Source organism: Temnothorax longispinosus, chromosome 9, assembly GCF_030848805.1.
Source record: "Temnothorax longispinosus isolate EJ_2023e chromosome 9, Tlon_JGU_v1, whole genome shotgun sequence".
Lineage (NCBI taxonomy): Eukaryota > Metazoa > Arthropoda > Insecta > Hymenoptera > Formicidae > Temnothorax > Temnothorax longispinosus.
Window position 1 is genome coordinate 3,578,188 of NC_092366.1, and position 19,534 is coordinate 3,597,721.

At 39.6% G+C, this 19,534-nt stretch overlaps 1 protein-coding gene across 4 annotated transcripts in view; it reads right to left on the bottom strand.

Moving 5' to 3' along the window:
* Positions 1 to 19,534, bottom strand: part of Fur2 (furin-like protease 2) — a 329,013-nt gene that overhangs the window by 13,255 nt on the left and 296,224 nt on the right. For all 4 annotated transcript variants that reach the window (XM_071789409.1, XM_071789408.1, XM_071789410.1 and 1 more), the window contains 2 exons: positions 9,930 to 10,034; positions 5,663 to 5,869 (listed from right to left, as the gene is read on the bottom strand). In XM_071789409.1, the coding sequence (XP_071645510.1) occupies positions 5,663 to 5,869; positions 9,930 to 10,034 (312 nt within the window). The remainder of the gene's footprint in view (positions 1 to 5,662; positions 5,870 to 9,929; positions 10,035 to 19,534) is intronic.

The following is a 19,534-nucleotide window of genomic DNA, read 5'->3' on the forward strand; positions in this document are numbered from 1 at the left end:
CCGATTGGTTCTCTCGCTGCGCTTATTTCATGAGTAGCTGTATATTTTGACAGTTGTGTGTAATGTTAAAGCTAAATAGCGCGCGCGAACCGCGCGCTTTGTGATATCTGGTAAATTAAAAAAATTAATTTTTTAACTGCACATTTTTTAAAAACTCTCACATATATGTATATAAGTCCTTTTGATGCAACAAACATTACAATTAGGACTTTTCACCTGTCAACTGATTTAAATAAACAATTTATATTTATAATTCATAAATTCACAAAGAACTTTCTCAGCAGCAATAATATGCTAAAATCTATGAAAATAAAAAAAAATGTTTTTCCTTTAATAAAAAAGAATCACGTCTCGAGAGATATATTACGCAATTCAGGAAACATTGGTGATAGCTAATTAGAAGGGTTCTCGCTTATTGTTAGAATCTAACGCGAGTCCGCCTCGGGCTATCACACGAATGAAGAGCATGTAAAAGGACAGGATATAGGTTTCTCTTAATTCCGGCTCTCGTACATTACGCCCGTAGCTCATCGTGATCAGAGGAGCGCGGTACGTGTTCTCATCGCGGAAACATCGGCGACCGGGAATGTGCCAATCTCCGTGCCGATGCACCTTTCTCGCTGCTGCTTTTTTACTCGGTCATTCGGGCCCGGGCGCGTCGTACGATGCCGGTTCCGTTCTCCCTGCAATTCCATTAACTAGATTGCACATTGTCGTGCTCGCCCGTGAGGAAGACCCCGGGGGCATCGACGCGTGTCCCCGTCGTCCGTGTCAGCGCTTATCTGCGCGGAGATTTCGGCGCTACGAGCGGATCAAGAAGAGACGAAGAACGAGAGTGCGGTATGCGCTGAGAATGCAACGGGATCAGAACTCGATAGCTCGAAGAGGAGGAAACGTGGGTTTAATGTGGGCGCAACGTTACCGAGCTGCTTGTTGTAGCGCTATCGCTGTTCCAAACCCATGGACACAGAATTGTCAACATCAAACCATGCATCGACTATTGCATGTCGGTTTGATGAAGAGCACGGAAAGCTTTCCACCTATCTCACGTTACTCTAATAAAAATTTTGACACAAAAATCTGAAAAGATAAAAAAATATCATGTTCGGTATTCTACGGTTCCGTAAAAATTTCGAAAGAGGAATATACAGTCTCTTATTGCATCAAGCACCGTGTGTTATACTTATATACCACTTATATACAAAATTCACGGATCGACGACTGTTTATTCATAGTTTGCAGCTCGCATAATTGTAAAATTAAATCTTTATAATTAAAAACCTATTGCTTGAGATTAAGAAAATTATTTAAATTTTAGTTCAAATCGATACACGAATTTTTGAATAATAATTTATAAGCTCTTTTTAATTATTATAAATAATGTCATAAAATATATTAGAAGAGATCTCAAAAATTACTTCTGATAAAATAATTTTTATATATTCCGATTTAAGAATTAATTTTCTTATACAAAATATTGAAAACTGCTTCGTAGAAAAACCAAGAAATCTAATTGAACATCCCGTTTTCTTCATGTTGCGCGCGCGACGCATCGATCCCTTGGTTGCTTCTTCCTCTCCGACGAACGCAGGGCAAAATTATCCAGCGAGAAGCGCCAAATTTACGGGTGCCGTGCATAAGAACGCTGTAATCCCATCAGCGTGCTGCGAATGGTGAGGCGAGATGGGTTGGTGCGCATACATTGTGAGCGCATATTGTGCCCGGGGAAAGACAATGCGGCCCATTCTCTCTCACGACGCGTGCGGCCGACCTGACAAAAAGAGGACGAAGAAAAAACCTCGCGTCCGAGCCGAGTTTACAACAATCCGGGGTTGCTCTAGTTCGTCCGAAGATACTCTTCGCCCCCGGCAATGCCGGGCATCCCGGCATCTTCCACGGTATAACAAAAGCGAACTAGACGTCGTTTCCATGACGCGAGCATAGACATAAAAATCTAACAATACAAGATTCGTGGTCTACCTCTATCTAAAGATATAAAGAGAAACGTGTATTAAAAACTAAACTTGATTCTTGATTATGCCCTTCATCGTGAATTTCCGAGAAAGATATCGTAAAATAAAGAAGTAAAAAAAATTTAAAATAAAAAAATTTTGAGATCCAATATTAGAAAGATTATTAATATTGAAAAATACCACGATTAGACATTCGACATAGAGAAGATTGAATTCGACTCATCATCAGGAATGTCAGCAACTAGGTACTTCACATACAATTTTATATTTAACATGACCCTTTAGATTATAAAGTTTGTCTACATTTGGTTCAAATTTCTTGTCTATGTTTAACCTTCTAATAAATTTTATTCTTCGATTGAATCCTCCAGCATTTTAGCATTACGAAATACTTATAGCAAAAGGCTGAAGTATAAAAGTCCACTTGGATGACTGTCATATATTTGTGAATCTTCATATCGAATTATTTTTATCCTCGTAATCTCGTTTTCTCTTTCGCCTCAAGGCGCGTCAATAATCCAATAAATAAATTAATAATGCGCCCTTAGATATCGCTATTTTGAGAATCAATTATCACACTGTCAAATGCAAAATTTTTAAACAGCAAGTAACATTCTTGATGCATATCAGACATGCAGTAATAAATAATAAATGTGCGAGAATATAAAATTAGACTCGTGGCGGATCAATGAGAAATGAGAAATCGACATCGATTAATTTGCTCTCGGATATTTTTGTGTTCATGTTGCAGACAGGATATCGATATGCCATACCATACGGGATATCATAGATGGTTTATCAGTTTACGTAAACCCCGGCTCCTTATCGCGCTTCGGGCGACGCTCCGGGCGTCTCACGAACGCTGCATCTCGTGCTTTTACATATGTGGCAGTTTGCCGCGTCCGGGTTTCGAGTGTCGGCATATTTGGGCATTGCTTTCTGCAAATAGAGAGGAGGCCTTCCCCCCCTCCCTCCCGGATATCGGAGCGTTCGCCTGAGCTGCTCAAATTTCATACCACCCGATATTAGGTCCATTATGCAAAATCGTAATCTTCGTGATACGCGCGCATCGCGTATTTCTTAAGGCTCCTCTCTCTCTCTCTCTCTTTCTCTCTCTCTCTCTCTCTCTCTCTCTCTCTCTCTCTCTCTCTCTCTCTCTCTCGCTCGCTCGCTCGCTCGCTCGCTCGCTACAACCACATCGAATCACGTCAAAAGCGAGAAACGTGAACTTTCCTCCTTGCGTCGGGAATAAACGAAGGAAAAAGGAGAGTGCGGAATGTATTTTTGTAAGTGCGCCGTTGCGCAAACTGAATTTGTTTATTCCTCATATCGAAAAAGAAATTACATCTATTTTTGCAGTTGTCGTCTCGTTCAATCTCGTTCGCGTAGCGGAGTGCCCTATATATAATGCAGCATCGCTGATAAATACATATAGGTGTTTCGGAACTTTCTTTCATCTTTGATTCTTTGATCAATTTGAAGCCCGTTTTCTCCCTTTGAAGCAAAAATTTATGATTGCGCACCTCCATTTCCCCTCCTAACTTTTTGATATTCAGCTTTGAGCTTCTATTACTTCTTCTTTTGATTCTTTCTCGAATTAAAATACTGCCAAAGTACAACTTGAAACAAAACGAAGTCTAAGATTTCCCGTAAGGGAATTAACAATCAAGGTAAAACTACCTACGGTAACTACCTACGGCATCCGCAAGAACAGGCAACCGAGGATGTTCCTTACGTTTTCTCGGACATTCGCCGATGAAAATAGAACAGTTAGAAGCTGGGACACTCGATATAATCGAGAACTTCTCGACAACTTAGGCCGAGACGCCGCGCTGGCGGGCAACGCGCTTCGGAGAACAGAGAGAGAGAAAAATTTCTGCCGGATATATCGGGGGCGAGCCTGCCAAAAGCTAGCTCTACCCGCTTCCGCTGTTTCTCACCACTCTGCTGCTGTTCTAGACGGCACGGTTGCACGTTATAAGCTGCTTACTTGGTTCCGCAAGAAAACGCGTGTGCAGCACAACGGCTCCATTAAGGTCCGCCTAGTTCGCGCGAGAAATAAGTACCAAGTCTGGTCGCACGATGCACTAAGTGTCGAGATTTATGCTCTTATACAGAAAAGTCTGATTTCTCGCGTTTAACATTTTCCATCGTTATATCTACAATATATTTCTCACTATTTAAAAAATTAATTTTTTATTTATACGTTATAAAATCTATATTTCACATACGTTTATAAATTATATATTTAAATTAATGAAGATGGAGAACATAAAATGCATGAGCTCTTTTAAGTAAATATAGCAACTTCAATAGTGTTAAAGAAATTTTGGAATTTTCTAAACAAAGATTTTTACTCAATCCAACTAGCCACTGTGGCTAAAATCCTTATTGTTAATTTATAGATATAAATAATTTACACAGGACGTAGTTACTTTTAATTTATAACTCGTAATTGCAGATAACATGTACAATTAACGTAGAATTAAAGGTAATCTCTTGAACATTTTAAATAATGAAACACGATCTTTCTAACGCGTTTAATGCGCCAGAATGATCGGTCTGAAGGATTAATTTGGAGCGATTAAGCCACGCGATTGGAATGGAAGTGCAACGTTCCGCCTGACAGAATCGTGAAGTGGAAGAGAGGTCTAAAGTTTAAAACAACCTCAAGCGCGTTGTTTTCGATAAAATCTCAGGCCGGCCCGGGCCCGTCGATCGATTCGACAGGCTCTCGCTCAATAAGATCGCATTAGTCGCGGCCGCTAATCGGATAACAAACACGCTGATTGACTGTTTGTACGGGACCCGCCGAACCATTACTGCGATAATTGTTTACTCGCTCACGATTACGCGAGCCGAGTTATGCGAGTTATGTGAGCGTTTTGCGCAAGATATGTACCTCGTTTAAGTGCATCGAGTCGCAATGTAAACGCCGCTGCGTTTCTCTCGATTATTACAGTGTAAGATATGCAATAATTCGGTGGATAATTAACTCACAGCTAAAAATCGAGATGCGATCTCTAGTCTAATTAATGAGATACGTCAGGATTAAACGACTAATTTAATAAATTAAGATTTGTGATATTTTCCGTAGATTGAGGTCGCCTAATCAAAATGACGGTAGGAAAGTTTATGCCGGGATATTGATGCTCTTACTGCACGGAAAGAACGGTTTTACTGAAGTATTTAAAAATTTAGCTAGATACAGATCTGAAAATAATTTTGTTGCACCATCAAAATAATTATGTAGAACACTCAAACTGATTGCTAAAATGTCAAAATTTTTTACAACATCATACTTCAACGACCTACTAGAATTATTTTGATGGGGTAAATTATTTAAAAGTAATGATAAAAATTATCTATAATTTTTATCATTACTTTTATCATTGCTTCAAGTTAAAATAAACAACATATCGATTAGCTACAAAAATGTGCCCTGGATTAGGTACATCGTTAATTATAATTTTCAATTGCTACAATGTGTTATTTCTCTTATCAGAAAATGCCAGAAAATATATGAACGTAAAAATTTTTCCGAACTGACATCATCGATAGACTCTTCTCGAAAAAGAGAAAGAAATAGTCGGAAGTGTCGAGCGACTTAGATACCACGTGAAGTTCTCTCGTTCGATTCCCGTCACGTATCCTGTCGCGGCGGTCTGTACGGCGCGAGATGTACTTACCAGGTACCACTGTTCCTTGAAGAGCGGATCCGTGAACAGGTTTTGAAGTGGCACGCCTCTGTTTCTTTGGCGGTGGAACAGGGCGGCCTGCCGCGGACGCGGACCAAAGCCGTGGTAGAAGGGCTGGTAATCGGTGAACGCGTAGGACGCGCCACCGAAGTCGCGCTTCTTGCGCTTCTTCTCATGCTGCTGCTGAAACCAGTGCACCTGCAACCGAAAGCATATACCGGATTCTGTAGCGAACCTTTTCTTGCACCACCGGGTTCTATATGATCGACTTCGAGTTACGTCGTGGCGCTATAAACTTGAATAACTTGGACACCGACCCGAAAGCCATTAGCCGCCAGAATACGTTTTGTTATCTCTCACGTCGTTGCACTAAGTTTCCCACGCGACATTACATGCTGATGTAAACCGGTAACGGTCGCAAATTTTCCGAGGTGTCCGGCGAAATATTTCAACGGTATCGTCAGTCGATTTTTTGCCGGACAAAATATGTTGATTATATAATGGGCAAGTTATATCAAAAGTACGTTAGGCATTTTAGTTTAGTGCCTTTGGATAAAGAATTATTAATTACATGTAATTATAAGCTTTTAATATTATAATGAAATTCATATAATTAAATATAATTGCTATAGTATATCGAGACATTGATGATATTCAGAAATATTAAAGGAATTACGATTTAAATTAAAACCACTTATTAGCAATATCTATATACACCCACTAAATCATCATCACCTTTATCTATTTACTTTTCCAAAACTTTGAAAATTTAGATTTATGACGTTTATATTTTTACAAAATGTATAATGTTCATCATTATGTTTGGTATTATTTCAAAGAATTATTTTGTCAATAATTAAGCAGAAGAATTTAATTAAAAGACAGAAAATTTTAATTAAAAGAGAAAAAAAAATTGTCTTTTTATCCTTTTTTAAGATATAAAACTATACTCATAAACACCACCGCTGTTTATCATCCCACTATTCCCACTGATTGGCCAAACAACTATACTGCACTGCGATCTGCGTGGAAAATTCACCGGGGCAGATTGACTAACGAGGGTCATAAATCGAACAATCACCGAAAAACGCCTCGGGGAACGAGCTTTAATTCTAGTGCACGCCGCATTTCTCCCGTTTCATTCATATCGTCGTGCTGGAGCCGGACACGCAATAATGCGATTCGATGCCCGGTACCGCCGACAGATTCACGAATCTCACGTAATTTTGGCGAGGCTCCAAATACGTCGGAATCAACCAAGTTAGTTTGATCGTATTTATTGAAGGCGCGCGCCAATGCAGAAATTTCTGAAATTTTCAAACTAACACAATGAGTGGAAGATAAGAATTTCGTACACGTGCTGCGCCAAATCGATTATTGAACATGCTAAAAGTCCCTTAAAATCAAACGGTTATGGCAGTCGTGCAGTAAAATAGTAGCAGATGTTGCCGTATTCTCTTATGAATTATAAACAGTTGTGGATAGAATAGAAGTCAAAATGTCAAGTACACGTATTAAAAGAATTCTAACTTATAAAAGAAAAAAGCTTTTGTAATCACATAATTAAGTAAAAGTTAGTTTGCTACTGTTTACAGTTAATTTTAATTACCAATATTTATAAATTTCTATTGAAATGCAAATATTATATTTTATGTAGATATAGGTACATTTTGTGTGTAACATAAATATTATATACGATGTTTCAAACGAATAAACTATCGAGTCACTCGTTGTTTCGCTGGACGTGAAATATCCGGTTACTTCTTCATGAAAAACTAAATAAAATTTAAACGCCGACATAAATCGTCATCCCGATAGCAAGTTATCTTTCAAAGGAAAATTAGATATATAGCCCGGAATTTTAATTTTCAAATTTAATCAGTTTATCTAATAATACTAATAAAGAAAGCTGTAAAATTCAAAATACAAACATAAACGTGAAGAATTATTTATCCGTATAGATTACTTATTCTCCTTCAATATTTCAGAGAAACAGTTTTTCAAATAATACAAGACATTTCGAGATATACGCGATGAGAAAAATGAATAAAAGAAATAAGGTGTCAACAATTTATTATGTCTCATTCGCAGTAATTGTTTCGTTTGTATTGATACGAGCCGCGTGACATTTTTCCAACATGAGCAAGTGCAAAATAAAACACACCGCTCGTCTATTTTTTAACGAACAATTAAGCGGTTAACTAAGCGTGCTGCACAATTAATAAGCAGCCAGTCACGATCGCCGGGAGAACGAGAGAGATTTCCCGGTCACGTATCCGTGGCTTTGCCCGCCATAAATCCCAGCGATCTCTGGAGCGCGGGACGTTCGGAAAAAAATGTATCTCGCGCGGAAATTACCCCCCGCACGTTCGCCCCGTGCAAATGGCATTTTCCCCGCGATAACGTGTTCCCTGCGAGCGCAGCTCATAATTAATGCTATATCGCGCGCTCCCCCGCGATGCATGCGAAGATCTGCATTTCCCTGTTTCTCTTTCTCTCGTTCCTCCTTTTTTTCTCTCTCTCTCTTTGACACGATATTTTTCCGACCGCGCTTCGTCTACCCTATACTACTCCGTAATTTTCACCCGCGAGAAAGAGCTTATCGAGACGAGGAGACAATGGCGGAAAACGCGGCGACAATATTGTCTCTCGAAACAGTGAGATATTTTGCCACGTCCTCGTGAGAGAAGGGACGACGAGGCTTCACCGAGAGTGCACTTAAAGCGACCACCAGGTATTTCCCGCGCGAGTACTAAAGTGATATTATAGTGAAAAATTCGGAAAAAATCTACAGGTGCAAGGACGGAATTTCATAAACTATTTAAGGCTATGACGGATTTATGATTTATTACCGTAAGCGTGTTTCTTTTCATCAGAGATGATAACATTTGGAAAAATACACACGTTAAAATTATTGGGATTAAATGTTAAAACCAATTTACTGCCGTAAGAAAATATATCTCGCTTGACGAAGTTGTAAAACAAATTTCTATCCTTGCCTATGAATTTTTTCTAAAGTTCAAAGTTTTGCCACAGCGCTAATTAAAATTTAGACCAGAACCAAACAAAAACATGTTTTTGGTCAATCGAAAAAGGAAGGCACATTTCGCGACCCTTTGTGAGGTGTACCGTTACCGTTGAATATTCTGTCACAGTAACAGAATATTTAGTGATAGAAAACTGCATGTAAACGGGAAAATAATTTTTTGAAGGCACAAGAGCTACACATACTGAGAAAAAAGACAACATTTTTATGATGTGACTGTTTATGCAACGCATATTGCATAGCTTGTTTTCAAAACATCTCAATACAGAATTCATCCTTTCTTGCATTTTTTCTGTAGGTTCTATTGACTGTTTCCATATTTTTTTCCAATGTCCTTCCTCTTCTCCCAATTCTATTGCAAAAATAAAACAGCATTTTTTTCCCCGATAAAATTAAACAGCGCGATTATAACAATTTCGTAAAGTTAAAATCAATATTTAAAACAATTGGTGCAAATATGCATTTGACCAATTTGGTTATCGAAAAATCATTAAATATCAACGATATTATATTTTATCTTCAGAAAATTATTACGTTGTCATCTTTGTATAAACCTTAATTTTACAATTCTATCATAGACTTCTTTCGTATCGGACAAACATTCAACTTGCCAGAACGTGCATTTGTCGCGCGATCGATCGTTAGCGTGCCTTTCGGAATCGGCCAATTAAGCTGTTTGTCGAAACGCAGGCCGTTTTTGCGCTGACCGATCGTGAAGAGTTCGAGTTTTACCGAGTGATTTAACGGCGCTCGTGGCAATGAATTTTCTGCCCGAAATGATCGTTACAATCGTAGATGTCGGATTGTTAACGCGTCAACTGTCCAATACATTTGTAAGACGTCTGCTTTTAAATGCAAGATGTATATATTTATGATTACAAATATTTTACCCTAATTACTCGTACATATGTTTCTGTCTCTTTTACGACTGCACGTTTCATCATTTCGTTCCTCACGCGTAAATTTTATGTTAATTATAATTCTTTTTGCCCAAGAACAAAGCCCTTAATACGATAAGAACAAAGTCCTTAATACGATAACTGCAAGCTGATTAAATTTTTCCTTCGTCTCACAGACCTCGTAGTAAATCCACCACGACTCGCGTAAACATCGCGTCTTATTCTCTTTGAGTATAAAGCAAAATCTTGCTCCCGCGTGCATCTCGTAATTAATGTCTCTTAATTAGCAGAATACAAAGATGCGTCGACTTACCCGTGGCTCATCCCTGAGCGCTTTGTGATGCGGTTCGCTCGCAGTGAGGGATCTCTTGTGCAGTCGCTTGTGAGAGAAGAGGTAATAATTCTTCAGGGCGCCGATCTGAAACAGAGAAATGAAGCGTTCTTATTCTCCTGACTTCGAGAGCGTGATTCGAGAGGGACCGGCATCGTGTCCTCGTGCGAACGTAAACATGAAGAGGCAAAAGGGTGCTCGCAAATTTCCCTCTCCCGACTTCACGATGGCGTTTCGATGGTCTTGCGCGACTCGATATCGTTTCGACTCATACAAGTTTGGCGGTAACTCCCGAAGTGTCGTTCCTGAATTATATGACGGAACTTGCTAAATCTCGTCTACATTCATCGCGGTGTTTTCTGCAGACTATAAATATTTCCTCCGACGCGCTCTGCTCGCCCATGAGACATCCAATTTCTTTTTTTTTTTTTTTTGTTAATCTAACAACGCCAAATAATAATGTAAAATAATGTAGAACTAAATTGATACAAGTTTTGGAAGTATATCATTGAAAAATTATACATCGAAGTTTTCAGATAATATTACATTTATTAGTACAATTAGTACAAATTATTATTTGTTATGTAATTTCGGTAGCATGTTTCATTGACGTTAACAATATTAAGAATTAATTGGATAGAAACTCTTTCGCTATATCAATAATGATAAAATTATCAGTAACATGAGCGTCGATAATTGATTTTTCAAATATTATTTGTCGATAACATATTCAGGTATATCAAAGACTTTTGTTTTTGGATTTAGCGAGCAGAGATTACTGAATCGAAAATTAACATTATAACGAACGATATGCACGACGGCGCTTATAACATTGCCTCTCATTTTAGAAGTTTAACGCGATCCATTAGAGATAATTGGCAGCTTATTGAACGCCAGACGGTTGTAATTATATCTATAGCGCAACACTACGCGACGTTATAGACTGATGGCGACGTTTCAGTTTGGTCGATGAAAGTGATTGTCGATAATTCTAAGCGTAGCCACGCTCCAATAATGTTACGCGTGTCGAAAATAATTAATAAGCTATTCCAATCGTTGGTCCGCTATTCAGAGATCGCGAATCTTAATTATATCACCAGATATTTATCCAAAATTAGTCACAAAAAATAGAAGCAGATAATGTTAAAGCTAATAGTGTCGGATATCGTTATTTTCATCTATTCAGTATTAATATTCCGTAAAAAACTAAAGAAAAATTGTCTCTTTTCTGTCTAGAAAATTTTCTTAAGTCATATATTTTTATTTATTTCTCTTAGGTAAGTATACCTTTCAAAATAGGCTAACTGGCCTTAAAGAAAAGAACGGAATTTACATTGGATTTAAATTGAATTTAAATAAATTTGAATTTGATCAAAAAAGAGTAAAACTGATATACAATATTGTCCCTCTTACTCTGCGTTACTACATTGTATTCTTTTACACTAAATAAACTGTATATGATGCGATGTTTTGCGCAAACAACGACATGTGTCTATGATTTACAAGCACAGCTTCCAACATTACTCTGATACGATCCGACACTTCAAGAGGAAGTCGTAAGATCCCATAAAGGCTCCCGAAACGGCGCAACTTTCGCCGGCGGAGTTTACCGGAACTTAGCCGGAACGGGAATCAACCAAAACTGCATCGCGCCACGAAGTATAGAATCACTTCCCGGAGCTGTTTTTGCGCCGCCGATGCTTTACACGTGTCGCCTACTTGAAATTCTTCCACGGCGCCTTCCTTCCGGAGCCGCGGCTCGAAAATTGAAGAGCAATTCGCAAGGAACTCGGGCGCAATTCGGAAAAAAGAGAGAAAGCGCGCGCGCGCTTTATTTTACCATCGAGTTTTACCCGAAATTTTCGCGGTGAGCTCGAGACAGCTACTTCGACGTTCTTCGGACTTCGCGAGGATCTAAGTAGCCCCAAGAGCGGCAAAGTGCATCACTTGCTCCCCTCAATCTCGAGTTATCTTTCGTGTGAAAGAGGATTACTTGCCCTACTTCTTTCACTTTAGCCATTTTTATCTCTTCAGTAACAGCGATGTATATCGTGTGAGTTTATTTGAAAAACTGTGAACTTGCTCTTACCTTATAATAAGACTATACTTCAGAGACTTGAAAATTTTTTCATCTTTTTTTCATTTAATACTTTCCTCGCAATGTTACACTCTATATCAAATTTTAATTATTATCCAACCAATAAATAAATTGTTTTTTTTTTCTAAATACAGATTAAAAGAATATTAAGGTCTTATTTACCCAATTTAATTTTGTTTGAAATGTAATTAATCATTTTCAATTGTTTATTTAAACCGTGAATTCTTTAACATTTTTTTTTGTGCCAAGAATCGACTTCGACTGGTAAAAAATTTCGGCTTGCGTGTATGCCTATGCTTCGAGCTACGCTATAGCGAAAAAGGAGCGAAGCGCGGAAGGAAATGCGAGACTATCGCTATCTCTCGAAGATATTCCGCGGACGTGATGGAGCATGCCTCTCGCCAGTTTCACCAGCGGGCGTTATAACTCGGCTGGCGACGACGCCGGAAGGCCCGTTTCGCATATTTCCGTATTCCGCCGGCAATTTTACGTCCAACTTGTGCACGGCACGCTTGTTGGCTTCATGACGCAAATTTCACAAGGGCGGGTCAAGGACTCGCCCGAGGGCGTCTTCCTTCCGAAGCGCGGCCGAACTGGCGTCCACCAAAATTCTCGCTCGACCATGTGGAATTTTGATAATATTCCCGATTATTTCGCGGCCGTCGGAAACGAGGCCGTCGCCAATAATATTTAACTCAAAACTCGAGACACGATGTATCCTATAAAACTCTCTCCGCTTTAGCTCACACGTTTGCAAAATTTTTTTGACAAATCGTAAAATAGTCAATTGATAGATTTACTGCGACAATGGTTTGTAACAGAGAAATCTAATTAACATTCGATTTAACTTAATTAAGAAATTTTAATTATAATTAAAACATAAAATTTAATCAATATTAAGAGATTTAAGTATATAATATTTAAAAGTAATTTACTGTCATTTCTATGTAAAAATTCGTCACAGAATTTATGCTGCATTATACATACGGTATCATTTATCAGTAGTTCTAAAATATTTTATATTCCCATCATATAAGTTCTCAAAATTTTGAATTTTCGAATACGCAGACTTCCTCCTATAGATATATTACTAACGATCGACTTTCTTCATGAAGGTGACGACATAAACGCGAAGTCACGTCGTCGCTACTAAAAATGACAAAGCGCCCAACTTTGACGCGATCCTCCACCGTCATGGAGACTCGGAGACTCTACAGAAGAGAGTTTTCCCCGTGCGTTTGTTACCGGCCCTATGAGTGATAGTCCCCCTCCGACCTGCTTCCCTGGCTCTATGTCATCCGCTCCATTAACGCCTCACTTCCAAGCTGGAGGACAGTGCCATAAAGCGTAGGAAGACGTTGGCGAATTGAACTGATTTGTTTCCGGCGCGATTAGCGTAGAAACTACCGCGTGAATCTTCAGATCGTCGCCGCCTTTGTATAACGTTCCATTGTGAACGAATTCACCCAGCACGAAGTGACTCAATCCGAACGACTGCAGGTGACGTCAATTAAAAAAAACATACAAAATCAGCGTAATTAAAAAAATCAACAAAGTATACGCGTAACGTTCTCGGTCGATTTTCGTGATGCAATTCTCGGTAGCGGGATCGAATGCGAGATTAAGGTAAATCAGTTGCCGAAAGACGGTAGAGTTTCCCCGGCGATGATCAACGTTTCCTTCGAGCGTGGGGTGAAATCGTGCGTCACTCGCGGCGTTAGCCAAATCCTCGATCCGCGCCGACCTTGGCGATCTTCCTAAAATCCCTTAAATCCATCCGGTAGCTTTCCGGAAGCGATAGTGCCGTCGCGTTCTCGCTCGCGTCCTCCGACGCGCCGCCGGTAATCCCGATAGGAGATACTCGTCGCGGCAGCTGCGCACGGGCAGGAGTAAAAAGACGAGCTAGAAAACGGATGAGAACGAGGGTGCAGGAAGCGGAGGTGGGAACCGGCATAGAGCGGAGCACAATGCAGCGCAATTTATTAATACTCTGGGACTCGTAGCGCCCTTAGGAGTAAACGGTGAAATAGATATGCCAGCCGAGGCGGGCGAGCGAGCGAGATCTGTTATAAGCCTGAACGGAAATGTCAGGACAAAGCGTCCTGTATACGGAACGTACGGAACGGGCGCAATCTGCGAGAAAATTGTGGTACAACCAAGCGCGGAAAGACGTCAATTGTACCGTAAAACAAAACGTTTTTCATTTAATTCGACATGTACTTCGCGTCTGAATGAAATTCTAATTTAAAAGTTAGTTACAAATACACCTCGTCGGGTGGAGGGCGTAATAGATATCGAGAAAGACCGATGCAGATGATCAAGTTTTAATCAAGTAAAATCGTAAATTATATATTTAAAAAAAATTACATTTTTACGAATTTAATTAATTTCAGATCCTAAAGGAATTACGGATTTAAAACTGCCTCGTCATTTATTTTTATCACCTTAGTAAAAAAAAACATTGAAGACACGTCAAAGGGACGTCCAGTCATTAAAGATTAATACGGTAGGAGTCGGATAGCCCGTAGCGGAAGCCTCTTACTCATACATACGTAGACACTCATACATACGTTCTCGTGTATTTTTTGAAAGCTGACCCACGCCGTTTTCAGCGTGACTAACTTCTATAAGGATTTCGCGAACGTGTATGGGCGAGGAAAAATCTGACGGCGGACGATAACTATACGGCGAACTTAATTGTAACATCAAGATGATTTCTTTCAGGGAGCTGAACGCGCTTTGATGGCGTACTTAAATCCACTTTATTTATCGAGCCCGAGCTCCCGCGGGATTCAGTACGTCACGGCGCGGAGTCATAAGATCTAAAGAAGAGATAGAGCGAGCGATTCATCATCCCGTGTCTGCAACAAGCTCGCGTTAAGGCGCGTGCACACTAACCCGAAATGTTGCTCCAGCGTGCTCTGAATTATTAAAAGTGATCGCCTAAATTAGTTAATCTACAAGCGGGGGTGCCATCCTCAGTTAATTTTCATCTTAATTTGATCATTTCTCTTTTTTCTCCATGTTTTCTTCGTGATTATAAAAAGCGGACTTACAATAAATTGAAGTTAAAATGCTATTAAACAATATTGCTTCAAAATTATATTTCTATACATATATCGGAATTTACTGTGAAATTCTTATGTATGAGAATATAACGTCAAATAGATAAATACATCTTTTAAATAAATTATCCTTTAAATTAATCAGTCGTCTCTCTTTGCTATTAAAACCACGCGCGTCTCTAATTGTAAGTGGTCGCCTTTAAACTAGATCAAACATCGCTGCCGAATTCTTCAATCAACTGTTATTGAATTCTCTTTGCGATCGTTTGACCAAATGGTTAGCCAAATAGTAGCATTTGGTCAGTGCTCGAAGGGAGAGGAGATAAAGGGTAATTCCGAAATACGTCCGAGTTAGAGAACCAACGGTCGAACCGTATTCCGCGCAACGTGTATGTTCTGTGCAACCGAGAACACGTCTGTATAGCAGCGCAAACTTATTCTTCTCGTGAAACGTGCGGTTTGTACGCGCCTTTAGATCGTCGTGCGCGCGCGCGCGCGTACTTCCGCAACACTTCCGATTCGTTTCATAGTAGTAAACTGCAGGCACGGACGTGTATTGTAACGGGGGTTGCAGAACCCCCCCCCGGTGGCGGGGGGTACAAGCGTTCTGAACAGCGCTAGATAAGCGGGCGAAGGGCTGGCGGCGTAGTTTGAGAGGGCCACTAAATCAAACCGCTGAAGAATGTCTCGCGGTGACCTGCGGGTTATCGCTATAGCTATACCTATACGCGACATACGCGGATGTTCCCAGCGGATGCATAGTCTTGTAAGTTGTCATCGCGCACACGGGCAAGTTAAGATTTAACGTGAGAAAAAGGGAGTGAAGAGAAGATATAGGAACGAGGAAAAAGTCAATTTTTTAAGTTTCTTGCATTTTTTTGGGACGTTGCATTCATTCGCCGCGGAATATATACAGAAGTATATTTAGGGCTCTGTGATTGATAATAACTGAGGAAAAGGTGCAAACTGTTTGTAAAATAAAGAAAGATGTTCCTCTTTCTCGCACGTTTTAAAATTATCTTTTATCAAACAAAATTGTCTTTTGCTTCCAATTTTATCAGATAAGCAAACATTATTCGTAAACAACAGAATATATAAATACAAAAGAAAGACCGCAAGAAATTGAGATTTCTTGTTCCTATTCTAAGATATTTTTATATAGCTGCTATTTATATTTGGAAGCCATTACAAATATCTATTTTCTTTCTTTTAAACGATTCACGTACATTTAATTCATTTACTAATATCAGATCTACGATCTCCATTTATATCCAATAAAAAAAAGCTGCTCCGTCTTCTTTCTACTTTAACGTTATAGAATCCGTTATCCCACCGCGACACACGCGCAAAATTCACGCACACGCACGCACGCACGCGGGGATACGAGCAGGTGGGAATCGCTGGCAGGCCATGGAGAGAATATCGCTCAAATTGTATCGCCGGTGCATTCGTGGTGCGTGTGCGGCGGTCCGTTCACTCACGTGTCGTCCGCTCGTCGGGATATCCCTCCGCCGCAAAATCCTCGATCGTGAACGGGCTCTCGTTACGTAATGCCGACCACGTATCGCCAATACCGTTGCTACGATCCCCTATTCAACCCCATCACCGTCGATGCCGTCGTGTATGCGTTAACGTTATTGCAAATGCGACGCGGCGCGGATATAATCATTGTGTATTCGACAATGATATGCTTAAATATAAATATGATGACAACGTTAAAATAACACGGGAGTGAGAAAAGCGAGATTTGACGCTCCAAATTCCCAAATCAAAGCGAATTAAAGCGCATAAAATCCCTACATTCAATTATGCTTTATGTTTATAGATGGTAAATCGAAAAGAAATAGCCTCGAGTCAACGTCGCTATTTATCTGTTTTCATGCTAAAATAAACGAAAGTGTACCAGATAGCAATAATTTCAAATATTTAGAGATTCTATAAACAAAATTGTGTTATCTGACATTTACCGAAGCTACTTCTCAATATTTCGCAATGCTATAAACTAGATGAAATTTTATACTCTGTTTATTGAAAATTTAAAAATATTACTTTTAAATATATACGTTGACGTTTAGTAAATAATAATATATAGACAAAAAATAAATAAAACATCATATACGAAACAAGACTCTTTGGAAAAACAAAACAAAACAAAATCTAGACATATCGCAGGCATTGATGTCGTTTTTCTGCGATGCTGATTGATTGCCAATCCTATATAAATCGTGAACGCAAATTCGACTCTGTGATGAGTCCGATATTGACAGCTTGACATCTAACGGCAAAAGAAACATCAAAAAATCATTCACCGAGAGAAATAAGCGAGTAAAACAGAAAAGAGAAAAGAGAAATATAAAACATAGCATGAAACGGATGAAATATAGATAATGTTGTATGTCTCGCGTTAAAAAAAAACGTGTAGTTTCTGTAAAATAAAATAAAAGAATAGGTTCTTATATATAGGTAATTTTGCGATCTTTCACGTACGTGTTCGACACAAAGTTTGTGACACACAAAATTAGAAAGACCCCGTCATGTCAAACGTACAAAAACATTTTTAGTAACCAGCGTGGTGTGCGGTTTCGATGAACTATATAGAGGCTTTAACCATAAAATAATATATACGCCCGTTACTGGTCGGCAAAGTGACCGCTCAAAAAGCAAATATCGTTTACCACGTGTGAGAAACAATACCCCCGAAACATTTCTCCCCCTCCCCCTCCCCTACTCTTTCGCTATACCCTCGGTTTTACACCGTCTGCATGCTCGCCGTTCGTTTATCGGCGCAATCACCACGCGCATTGCACGTAAAGCAACCAGAATGTTTCTAATAGACGCGCGACCGCAAAAAGAAAAAATACAAATTTCGCATATAAGAAAGACTAAATATTATGTGTTCCACAAATCGATAAAATTATCAAAAACCGCACGCTAAATTACATACATATCAACAAATTGTCAAAATTTTTAACAAAATTATAGCTTCAACTTTTAGCACAGAATAAATATCTTGTTAAAAAAGTTAAACATGCTGTTGTAAACATAAGAACTTCATATTGGATTCGCCAGCGTGAGGATAATGGGGAAATTACTGCGATAATCATGTTAAATTTTATATAGTTCTTTGTCGGAGCAAAACGCGTCGAAGGGAAACATACGCAATATCATTGTCGTTAGAATAACGTCAACGACATCGGCCGCTTATCCATTCCGTTTCCCATGGCGCTTTTCACTGATGTGAAGGGGAAAAACGATCGTCCGGAATTATCCGACGGCGCGACGACCTGGAAAAACGCACCAGCACGAAAGTGCTGACGTTAAAGAAATAATATCAGGAACGTGGATCACGATGAGAGATCTAGCGAAGCAATTGGACGTCTTTCGAACGATCACTCTCGAACGGCGCTGAGTAACGCGAGAATGCAGCGTGCGGGCAATATTTGCGAATAAATATTTGAATAAAAATTTGCGACCGATTTTTCCAATTTCTTTTTAACCGACGAACGTTTCAGCTCAACTTTAAATTCTTAACTCTCGCGCGATTTATTTATCAATCGTAAAAGTCTTTCGAGAGAAAAAGAGAATCGCGTATAGCTTAATCGAAACTTTCGCTGGCGGAAATAATTAAGATCGAAACCGCGAACGGCTGTTAATCGGTTATCGGCGATCGCCGATCGTAAAACGTTGTTGTGGTTTCGACAAATCGAGAATACCGTCGGCCGTATCCAAATAGATAGACCGGATGTTCATTCTCCAATCTCTCTTTGCGCGCTGATTGAACCCAATTTCCGACGCATTAGTCTCGATTGGTATCGCCATTTCTGGCGGATGGCGATGTAACATAATTAAATCGATCACGGGCGCTTTCCCTGTTTATAATTAAACGTAGGCGTTGCATTATTGACATTGCGCAATTAATTGTCCAATAATGGTTATACTAGCGGCGCCGCCGTGCATAGTGCACGGCCCACCTTCTCGGTATCGACGGCTGCGGCACAATACCGCACGAGCGATGAAATTTTCACACCGTGTTGCACGTTGCGCACGGACACATGCGCGAGATCGGTCAGTAATGGGTTAATGCATTTTTATCGAGACTTGCTAAAGAAATGACGTTATAGCGCATCGTTACGCGTAAAAAATTTAATTCTCCGGTCCGGGGAATACCGGATTGCGAGTCGGAAATAGCGCCTTTGCATTAACAGCAACGCTGTAACGTACGTAAATGTAACGGGGTCGTAAAAAAAGGCTACTTTCCTGTTGCATTTAAAGCGTGTTGGAAGGCTAGATGGAGCCAGCTAGTAAATCTGCACTCGTAAAAAGATATTATGGAGCTTCTGTCATTAAAAAAAAACCTCTATTCTTTCATGCGGTATGTTACTCGTAACTCCACATTTCAATGTTACTTTTACAGTTTAGAGAAC